The sequence below is a fragment of the Panulirus ornatus genome, chromosome 37, assembly GCF_036320965.1.
Source record: "Panulirus ornatus isolate Po-2019 chromosome 37, ASM3632096v1, whole genome shotgun sequence".
In the NCBI taxonomy this organism is placed as follows: Eukaryota; Metazoa; Arthropoda; class Malacostraca; order Decapoda; family Palinuridae; genus Panulirus; species Panulirus ornatus.
Window position 1 is genome coordinate 8,426,814 of NC_092260.1, and position 12,056 is coordinate 8,438,869.

The 12,056-nt window shown below is 37.9% G+C and overlaps 1 protein-coding gene across 1 annotated transcript in view; it reads right to left on the reverse strand.

Moving 5' to 3' along the window:
• Positions 1 to 12,056, reverse strand: part of Karybeta3 (karyopherin beta 3) — a 180,963-nt gene that overhangs the window by 23,024 nt on the left and 145,883 nt on the right. Inside the window, exons 10-11 of the mRNA XM_071683770.1 lie at positions 1,953 to 2,171; positions 1,516 to 1,716 (exon numbers count right to left, since the gene is read on the reverse strand). Of these exons, the coding sequence (XP_071539871.1) occupies positions 1,516 to 1,716; positions 1,953 to 2,171 (420 nt within the window). The remainder of the gene's footprint in view (positions 1 to 1,515; positions 1,717 to 1,952; positions 2,172 to 12,056) is intronic.

Here is a 12,056-nt window from a genome sequence, read left to right on the forward strand (position 1 = left end):
AGTTTTGATATGAGAGACCAGGTATAAGTCATGGGTAATTTAAATGCAAAGATAATTCATATAGCAGCTGAGGCTAAAATTGAGGTACTGAGTGTATTCAATGTCAAGAAAGGAAATGGTGAAGAGCTTGTGGAGTTGTGTGCTGTAAGAAGACTGACTGGGAATACCTGGTTTAAAAAGAGATATACACAAGTAAACATATGTGAGTAGGAGAGATGGTCAAAGGTTGTTATTAGATTACATATTAATTGCTAGGCACGTAAAAGAGAGACTTTTGGATATAAATGTGCTGGGAGGGGCAGCTGGCAGAATGTCTTATCGCTGTCTTGTGGAGGCGAGGCTGAAGATCTGTTGAGGTTTTCAAAAAAGAGGAGACAGTGTCAAAGAAAAGAGAATGATAAGAGTAAGTGAATTTGGAAAGGAGACTTATGTGAAGAAATACCAATATTTCTCTGCTGCTGAATACAGTGCAGCCTTGAAGTTATGAGAGCCTATAATAAGGTACCTGATATAAAGTGACATTTACTTTCCACTCTGCAAACATCAACAAAAAACGGCATAAAGAAACTGAATTGCCCTCAGAACAATTACTGACATCAGTTTTGAACTGGGAATAGAATAATTCTGCATCATCTACAACAATTCATCTATTCCACTCTGAACTAAACTTCATCTGTCCGGTCATCTACCCTGACATAAGCAAACATTATCAAGCTTAATTCTTTGCAACACCAAAAAAACTTCCTATCCAAATCACCCTGTAACAACCACAAGCACCTTTGTAGAAACAAAAAACTTACCCTTGCTCCACACCTTAGTCATAAACACTTACACAGTAATGACTGAACAAGCATTAAACAAACACACACTTGTAACCCAGTATTAAACACAAACCTATCTAAAACTACAAATCCTAAGTATGTACAAACTGCACTTTCTAGACAGCATTCTGGACATCAACTCTGTCTGTCTGCTTCTCTCTCTCTCTCTCTCTCTCTCTCTCTCTCTCTCTCTCTCTCTCTCTCTCTATCTCTCTCTCTCTCTCTCTAAAAAAAAAAAAAAAAAAATTAAAATACAACTTCCATACTGATGATACAGAACAATTACTCTCAATTATCCTGCACTCACTTCACACAGACACACACTCATCATCATATTTCTTGACTTAAGGCCCCACTCCATGGGAATATGCAGCTCCATGAGAGCTGAAAGAATAGAAGAGAATGGGATCCTGGGCCATTAAAGTACATAAGCAGTTTGCTTTAACCCAGACAGAAAGTGCAGTGTTTGTGAACTCGATAAAAAAAGATCAAGAATCATCTAAGCAAGGTCTGAGACTAACTACCTGACCTATCTGGCCTATGCACAACCTTGAACAAGGTCTTCCTATTTTCTTTAAGGATGACTCCAGTTATTCAGCTTGTAATCTATGTTGCAGCTTCATAAAGCCCAGTATCTAATGACCTCTCATTGTCAGAAAAACTAGTAACAGTAAATATTAAATTATTCCCTTACTTCTGGTTTCAAAGATGCTGTCTTCAACACTGGTCCCATAACAAGGGGCAGGTAAGGTTCAAAGCGTTTCCCCATTATCTTACATATGCGAGCCCATGCAGAGATAAGGTAGGACACCTGGGGATCATCGTCAGCCATTTCTTCCTGGTTAGTCTGGGCTTTTAAAAGGAGATCCATCATCTTCCCAGCATCGGTAAGGAACTAAAAGGATTGTCAAAATTTAGTATAATATACAAAAATATAAGATACAAAACTTTGTTCAATAAACAGCCCTAAATTTCAAAGACTGATATCTAGTTTAACTTACAAGTATGCAGCATCACTTAATATCTCAACATATAAACATGGAATGAGTATATCATCAAATAAAACATCTTACAAGAGTTGAATTTGGAATAAAATTTTCACATATCAGGTTTTATGAAGCTTGCACTCACTTTATCAGCTCCAACTGCTAGACCAATGAGAGAAACACACTCAATAGTTTTCCCTCGTAAAAGTCTCAAGTCTGTAGAATTAGCATTTTCAATGATGTACATGAGGCAAGGAATGAAGCGGTCATAATATTCAACAAACTTTTCTTCAGCTGTGTCGGCCACTGATGCAATTGTTGTAACAACTTGCTCTAAAACTAACTTTGTGCCACATTCCATCAACTGAAAAGAAAAGGAAAACTATTATCAACTCTTGCATTCTTTCCTCAATTCAAATATTTTCAATAAATGTAGGTAACAACCCTGAAAATACTAAATTACCTTAATTCGAGAAATCTGACAAAATAATGCATTAACTTAAGTCAGCATATTTAAGTTTTGCAAAAAAAACTTTTAATAAACACCAAGAGTTCCTTATTTACAGAGGTTTAATACTGAAGTCTATTCTCAACTCACTGTACCCGTTTCTTCATAAAAAAAAAAGGCAAAACAGTGTTTGCAATATAATCTAAAAAAACTTTACACTTTCAAATTCAACTGTAGCAACCTCTCTTGTGAATACAATATCCCACAGAGAAATATATCTTGAGCCTTAGTATCAATCAAAACCTATTAATACTCATATTCACACATCATTAAATCAAATAGCTTACTTAGCACTACAACTTCACATAAAACATCTGAGTCCATTGTTCCAACTTGGGCCTTTGCATCCAGCACAACTACCATACATGGTTCAATCAAGTGGCCAAATAGTCTCTACACCCCACACATAAAATAAAAGTCCCCTGGATTTTCAATAATCCTTATTACTCAATTAAATGTTTAGTGCCTTAATCCTATAATACTATCAATAATATCAATCTTTAATGCCAAATATGCATATAATCTCTCTCTCTCTCTCTCTCTCTCTCTCTCTCTCTCTCTCTCTCTCTCTCTCTCTCTCTCTCTCTCTCTCTCTTGCACTAAAAAAGAATCACAGTATTAAGAATGATATAGACTATTTCAACAAAGATGGGAAAAAAAAGACTGGAGCACAAATGAAGCTGTAAAAAATACAGGGAAAAGTGAATAAGCAAAGCCACAAGACAATGTTTCACAAAAGGAAAGAAGGGAGGGGTAGAGAAACAAAGTATATGATAATGGAAGCTTTTACAAATATTTACCAAAATTTAAAAAATTCAAAATCTAACAAGATCCATGCAGAAAATCGGATGTATATAATGCTTTGTGCTTAAGTGAAACTAATATACAAAGTGGTAACACACAAAGAAGTAATGCTGAGATTGTAAAAAACAACAAAAGACTATCAATTTTCAAATGTTTCACAATAATTTTTCCTGAAAGTCCTTTTCTATAAATAATTACTTTTCTTACATTCACAATGTTGGGGTCAGGAACTAATAAACAAAAGCCTCAGCTGCACACATCCAGTCCCAAAATATCATGTTAAGTGTACTATCAAGATAAATCTAAAACAGTGAATGGACACATAACAAACAGAGCAACTATGATGAAAAAATAAGATAACAATATTGATAGAGAATATGCTGGCATGAGAGTTGTAAGAAAGAAACTTGCAGAATGTTACAACAATAACACACTGGCAAGACTCACAAGTTGCTATAATCCTGAATATGGTGCATCAGCAGATAACTGAGCATAATCATGTCTTCATAACTGTTCGTGATTTCCTACTTTAACAAGGTAGTGTCATGAACATAGGAAACATAGAACTCGCTGGCTCACATCCACTGTCTAAGCAGTTATATACAATGCTATGAAACCAAAGATCATCATCCACAGACAAGTCCCAAGCCCAATCCCATGTTTAACTTGACTGCTCCAGATACCCTGGTTCAGCCTAATGACATATGAATGGAAAGAAAATGGATGACTTTCTACACAGGAGAAATTAACTAAATTAGTCAACAAGATTTTAAGGAAACAAAGTCATGTGATGAACCTTTTTGATTTCAATGAGAGAGTGAACACTCTCTTAAACAACAAGTAAGGCTGGGTGGACTGTTCGTATGTGACCAGTCAGAAAGCATTCAAAACTGTGCAACATCAGAGGATAATCAAGAAGCTGGATCACTAGGCAGGAATATTAAGGACACTCCTCCAATGGACAGAAGAGTATTACAGTGACAGGGAACTAAAAAAAACATGACCGAGGGTCATTCTTCTAAAGGGTGGAGGTCACCAGTGGTGTGCCAAAGGGTTCTGTTCTGATATCACTACTCTTTTTGATCCAGGTGAAGGACTTGCCAGAAAGTAAGGACTCACATACATGCGTGCAGATGATGCAAAGGTCATGAAGGAAATGAAATGAAACACTGCATCAACTTAGAGGGGGACCAAAAGAAATTCCAAAGGCTCCCAGAGAATAACGGGTAATTTTCTTACTTCTATTCCCAGGGATAAAGAACATTTGCTTTTTTGGATAAGAATCCTGTGCACAGTGTGCTGTCAAGTACTATGTGAAATATGGACTAAATTCCAGCAACCCACAAGTATTTGGAGCAAAAAAGGCCAGGGAGGGGAAACTTGTGTACTCCTCCTAACACCATAACAGTAGTACCTCCTCAGTCAGTGCATACCAACAACCTATAGTTACAAGCATAAATATGTAAAACTAGATAAAGTTTGACCCAAAAATAGCATGCATACAATATCACAGGGGGAGGAGGAGAAAACATCACAAATTAAAACTGACTGTAAGCATTTAAGGGCTATTAACAAGAAGCAATTACAACCCAGGTCACCCCAGATGATGGATGGGAACCAACTAGGGTCCAAAATATCAAAAACCGTTCATGACAATCTATTGTAACATTAATAAGCCATGTTATCAATCCTAGGTACACAGACAAATGCACTGTATTATGCTATGCAAGTTTCCATCTATATCTCTGATGCCCATTCCCCTGGGAACTCCCATCAAGGGGTGGCCAAGGCAAAAGAATTTACACTTACCCTGTCCTTAAATGCCTCCCTCGCATACATCATTCCAGGCATTCTTCCTCTATTTCTCTACCCCCAGTATTCCTCCACCCTATTTGCACATGTCAAGGTGTTCTTCCACTTTCAACAACCCCTTTAACTGAAATGTCATACACTGCTTGTAAACTCCCAGTCTTGCATTCTTTCCACATGCTAAAACCACTTCAAAGAGTTACAATTCATCCATTCTACCACTCAACAATTCATTCTTTTTGCATTCCCTGCTTCATTATTCTATTAGAGGATCCAGTGACTTTTACCTTAAACTGCTTAGTGCAGTAATGATATGTTAGTTATTCAAGAAGGATATGATGAAAGAATTGCGATATCGTACGAATGTGTATTGCAGTCCCAGAAGAGCATTAGGCCTGGAAAGGCACTAAAGGATGTGCTGAACAACTGATATCCATACTTCAGCAACTATCTAAGGACTCACTAGATCAAGGGGTAGTGCCTGACATATGTGCCTGTCATATGGAAATTGTCAGAAATGAACCCAATTGCCAAAATCTCATTTCCTAAAGAGTTCAGAGATTTAAGACCTAAAGATTTGAAGACATAATAAAAAAGTATTTGTGTAAGAGCATAAATATAAATAATTTCAGCGATCAACTGCAGTTTGCATATTGTAAAAATTGGAGTGTGAAGGAAGCAAGTCTGACTTTTATGAACAAGAGTAGCAAACATTGAGACAGATATAACTCACAAACAAGAATCTTAAACACTGAATTTAGCTGTGCCATTAATACAATCCAGCCACATATTTTGTTAAATAAATTATTTGGGAAGGACCTATACTGTACTTACTGAAATAAATCTTCAGTTTTTTAAACAGATGCCACTGTGTAAAAGATAGATAAAAGTAAATCCAAAATCATTTTTACCAATAAAAGTGCACCCAAGGGATAAGTTATATTCCCCTACTTTGTTCAGTTTGTACAATAATGACTGCATAAGTGTTTCTAGCAGCTGCACTATTTCAAAATATGCTGATGATACAGTAATCAAAGGTAATATCGTAAATGATAATTGTCATTATACTGCACAGGTTAGTTGCTTTGTTGAGAGGTGTAAAACAAATTATCTGCACCTGAATGAGAAGAAAACTAAAGAGATTACATGTTTTAGGGGGAAAATTACACGTACCAGATTTCATTAAAATTGAAAATGAAAATGTAGAAAGAGGGAGTCAGTACAAGCATCTACACTTTATCATAGATGACCAGTTAAAAGGTGGTGCAAATACTGATATGGTGTATAAGGAATGTAATCAAAGATTGCACTTTCTAAGTATCTTAAATTTTCTACATAACTGCAATAATTAATCTTCTTTTATAGGTCAATTATAGAATCAATTTCATGTTTTTCAATTACTGCCTGGTATGGCAAGGTAAACAGTAAAGATAAAAATAACCTTCAGAAAATTCTTAGGAGAAGTTAGGAAACTGGGTACAAACACTAAAACATTAGATATGCTGTATCAAGAATGTACAATGAAGCAGGTGAAGATTGTGCAAAATGCAACCCATCCTCTAAACCAATACTATGAATTTCTAAGGTCAGGAAGGAGACTGTCTCTTTTCATACAGCACACCAACAGATGCAGGAAATCAGTTGTGCCAAAAAAACATCCTACTATTTAACCATCAAAAGATGCTGCAACTCCTCTGTGATATAGCTTCTGAGAGCAATAGTAATGATTCTTTATGTGATACTTTATGTGGTACATTCATGATATCTTATAATTTTTATCTTATGTTTCTTACACTTATTAACCTTCTAGCCATAAAGATTTTCATTTTGCATCATGCATGCAATTTGACAATAAAGACATCATACACGGTTTTACAAAATCTATATTTCACTCAGTTTCCTTTCAAACACCATTATTTCACTTTCACTTGTATCTACCTTCAATCTCCTCTACTTACACATCTCATAATACACACAACCTTCTGCAGCTCTTCTTCACTCTCAGCAAACAAAACTGTATCATCTGCAAACAGGAATGCTGCAAGCCACCATATCTCCGCTACACTCCATCTATGCACCCCTTTTCCCTAGTTTTGCTTTCAACTCTCTGATCACCCCATCCATATATTTATAAATATATATCAAAATGCCTTGGTGACATCATACAGCTTTTACACCATTCAACAGCTGTCACCCTACATCATATATCCTTAATACATCCCATAAAGCATTTCACTCAACTCTCTCATACACTTTCTCCAGATCCATAAAAGCTGCAAACAACTTCTTGCCATTCACTAAATACTTTTCCATGGTCAAACTCTTTTAATACAAAATTATGATCCACACATCATCTACCTCTCCTAAAAACCCTTGCTCTTCACTTATTCTGTATTCACACATTTTCCCTGGTATACTTAACAGACTTATTCCCCTATAATTGCTACAATATCCTTAGCAACTTTTCCTTTCAATAAAGGAACAATAATGGTGTTCACCCAAACATCAGGCACAACCTTCTGTTTCCGTGCTAAATCACATATCAGACGCATCCACTCGTATCACACTTTCTCCTCCATACTTAAGCATTTCAGCCATAATCCCATCCATCCCAGGTCCCTTTCCTACTTTCAACCTAATTATTGCCCTTCTTGCTTCCCTTTTTGCTATGGGCCATTTGCACTTGTATTCCCTTCCTTCCATCCTCCATACCCAAGCATGCAACAACTGCTGCCTCCCTTCTCCCACTTTTCATTAATTTTTCATAATAATCTTTCCATCTTCCTTTCACTTCCTCCTTTTGACTCAGCAACTCCCCTTCCTTACTTCTCACATTAACATTTCCACTCTTCCACCTCTTTCCTTTTTCATCTACTTCCAGGAAAGTTTCTTATTGTCCCAAAACTTTTCACTTAACTTCCTTCCAAATCTCTCTCTACTTTTCTCTATCACCTTCTTAACATTCTTCATATTCTTCCCTCCTCCTATGAGAGAGAGAGAGAGAGAGAGAGAGAGAGAGAGAGAGAGAGAGAGAGAGAGAGAGAGAGAGAGAGAGAGAGAGAGAGAGAGAGAGAGAGAGAGAGAGAGAGAGAGAGAGAGAGAGAGAGAGAGAGATGAGAGAGAGAGAGAGAGAGAGAGAGAGAGAGAGAGAGAGAGAGAGAGAGAGAGAGAGAGAGAGAGAGAGAGAGAGAGAGAGAGAGAGAGAGAGAGAGAGAGAGAGAGAGAGAGAGAGAGAGGAGAGAGAGAGAGAGAGAGAGAGAGAGAGAGAGAGAGAGAGAGAGAGAGAGAGAGAGAGAGAGAGAGAGAGAGAGAGAGAGAGAGAGAGAGAGAGAGAGAGAGAGAGAGAGAGAGAGAGAGAGAGAGAGAGAGAGAGAGAGAGAGAGAGAGAGAGAGAGAGAGAGAGAGAGAGAGAGAGAGAGAGAGAGAGAGAGAGAGAGAGAGAGAGAGAGAGAGAGAGAGAGAGAGAGAGAGAGAGAGAGAGAGAGAGAGAGAGAGAGAGAGAGGAGAGAGAGAGAGAGAGAGAGAGAGAGAGAGGGGGGGGGGGGGGGATTTTTGAGAAAAGAAAAGGAACTTTACAAAACGAAACTTACAACCACAAGCAATACAAGGAACAAAACTTTCAACCATGTGCAATAAAGATGCACTTTCAATGTTTCATTTTTGGTTCTCTAACTAAATCAACAGAGCTTCTAACATCTGCTTGTCCACACATATTTAGTCCTGACTAAAGAGCTTTTAGTTATAAGCAGTGGTTGCCTGTTTGCACTTCTCCAGAAGCCTTTCACTGAACTTCACTTGATAACTCTTTTTTTAGCATGGCTATACAATTTCTGTGTGAGGAAATCAGATAATGTTTGTGCACCAAGACATGGGCAAAATTCAGTAGAATCTTTCCTTACCACACTGAAAATTCTCTCATCTTCAGCACTGCTGTGGGCAACTGACAGGAGAGCAAACATGATTCTGGAAAAAAAGTATGCATCCATACTCTTCCTTGGATCAGGAACACTTGAATTCTGAATCAGTTCATTCTTCAGGGAGAACTTCTTGAGTATATAATCACATGCACAAAGAAAGTATTTCCTGACATATGTGAAGAATTCTTCATTCTGTTTTGATGCAGATGCTTTTGTTTCGAGAAAGTTCATAACATTTTCCAGCTTTTGTACCTACAACTGATGCCATGATGAATTGACTTCACTCTTCTCCAGCTCACCATAGACTCGCTCAATGATGCATAGCACGATATGCAATATGAACAAGAGCAAACCAAAACATCAAGACATAAGGACCAAGTTTTTCCACGTGGGAGATGGCTGTAACATTTTGATCTCTTCAAACTCTTCTATTATGAATTGGTCATTATCTAACTGATTTTCCTTATTTCATCACTTTTTAAATGTTTTACATACATATGATTTGGCATCTGTAATAGTAAGATTAGAGATTGGCCACACTAAATTTTACAGGATAGGATCAGGTTTATGTGTGGCATTTCATTTTATTCCCGTTAATCAATGGTTGAGGCCCAAATAAACTGATGTGATGATGAAACTTCTGTGCTGAGGATTCAATTTTCCTGGCAAAATTTTAATTATTACTCTTTATCTGTCATGGCTAGAAAATCTTAGCAAATCAAATTTCCCTACGTTGAAGAACAACAAAACATGGAAGGGAACTAGTAACTTCTTATCCACTTCTATACATGATAATTTTGCATGACTTTTTGAAGCCTTAAGAAGGCCTAGACAATCCCAGTCTTTCCTTTCAACCACACTATTCTTGATCCATTCCATCTATGCTCTGTAACACCCTTAGACACTCGTGGTGACAGCAGAATTGCACATCCTTCTTTCCTCAGCCCCAATAATTTTCACTCACTCTTGTCCATACCAGAAGTCCTTCCATACCTTCCCATAACTTGCATTCATCCTTTCCATTTTCAGTCCATACACCCTGAGCAAGGATATAGTTTTCCCAATCCCTAGCACATCCACACTACAACTTTTAAGCCTCTCCACCAGTCATCCCTTTCACATTCAGTGCCATCACCCTCAGTTGCTTGTCTCTTTTAAGCTTCTTAGTCAAACTCCAGCACGGTGTTTCCTAAGGCAGCGAGGCTTAAAGAAAAAAAAAATTAGTATAAATTCATAAGTACTGTAGTGATGTAGCTGAGCAATGCCTCCCCTAAGGAGTGTAACAATGAGGTCACCAAGAGGAGGAGTAATAAGGCTTGGATACTCTGGCAAAACTGGGTACTGAAACTTATAAAGCTTCTTTTAATTTTCACAGTAGCAGCACCTCCACCTCAATGGTTACGATACTGCCACAGCTCAAAGCAAGTTTCACCCATCAAAATAACATACCTGTTTTCAACCACTTCTATAACCACTTTTTCTTTACACCTACATCAATATATGAGAAAGAAAAATATCCAGACACAGGGGAATTTATAGCAAAAATATAAACATAAGACAGCTGTTTCCAAAGTTACAGCAGCATAAAAAAGTGAACTTCAGGGGAATGTCACAAAAGCACTTGAATATAAGTATGCAATATTCCTTAGAGTAAATGCATGATTCTTTTGTGGGGAGCAGTCCATACCTCCACTGCGAGGCCAAATCAATTCTGACAAGCATGGGGTATCATGAGCCTTAAGGGATGAGAGCCTAATCCCTTGTGCACCCAAACCCCATCATCACTTTTCTCCTTGGTTTTGTACATATCCCCAAGAATAACCAAAATCATATATAATGCACAAAACCTGGGAAATCCAGGAAAAGTCACATCCCTCTTTTCAACACTGAAGTACATTGTAAAATAGGTGACACAAGTAATTATGATTACAGGCCAAAATTTAAAAAAATGCCATGTCAAAGAACGACAGTGTTTTCATTGTGCCTTATATAAACAAAGTCATCTGAAAAAAAAAAAAAAAAAAAAAAAAAAAAAAAAAATATATATATATATATATATATATATATATATATATATATATATATATATATAATATATATATATATATATATATTCTTTCTTTCTTTCATACTATTCGCCATTTCCGCGTTAGCAAGATAGCATTAAGAACAGAGGACTGGGCCTCCGAGGGAATATCCTCACCTGCCCTCGTTCTCTGTTCCTTCTTTTGGAAAATCAAAAAAAACGAGAGGGGAGGATTTCCACCCCGGCTCCCTCCACTTTTAGTCGCCTTCTACGACACGCAGGGAATACGTGGGAAGTATTCTTTCTCCCCTATCCCCAGGGATAATTTTTTTTTTTCTGTCTCCCGCATTTGCGAGGTAGTGCAAGGAAACAGACGAAAGAAATGGCCCAACCCACCCCCATACACATGTATATACATACGTCCACACACACAAAATATACATACCTACACAGCTTTCCATGGTTTACCCCAGACGCTTCACATGCCCCGATTCAATCCACTGACATCACGTCAACCCCGGTATACCACATCGCTCCAATTCACTCTATTCCTTGCCCTCCTTTCACCCTCCTGCATGTTCAGGCCCCGATCACACAAAATCTTTTTCACTCCATCTTTCCACCTCCAATTTGGTCTCCCTCTTCTCCTCGTTCCCTCCACCTCCGACACATATATCCTCTTGGTCAATCTTTCCTCATTCATTCTCTCCATCGGGGCCTGAACATGCAGGAGGGTGAAAGGAGGGCAAGGAATAGAGTGAATTGGAGCGATGTGGTATACCGGGGTTGACGTGCTGTCAGTGGATTGAATCAAGGCATGTGAAGCGTCTGGGGTAAACCATGGAAAGCTGTGTAGGTATGTATGTTTGCGTGTGTGGACGTATGTATATACATGTGTATGGGGGGGGGGGGGGGGCCATTTCTTTCGTCTGTTTCCTTGCGCTACCTCGCAAACGCGGGAGACAGCGACAAAGTATAAAAAAAAAAAAAAAAAAATATATATTTTTCCAAAAGAAGGAACAGAGAAGGGGGCCAGGTGAGGATATTCCCTCTAAGGCCCAGTCCTCTGTTCTTAACGCTACCTCGCTAATGTGGGAAATGGCGAATAGTATGAAAAAAAAAAAAATATCAGTATTCAGCACAGTTAATCAAGAGTCCTTAGCATACTGTGCAGCAGTAGCAGTG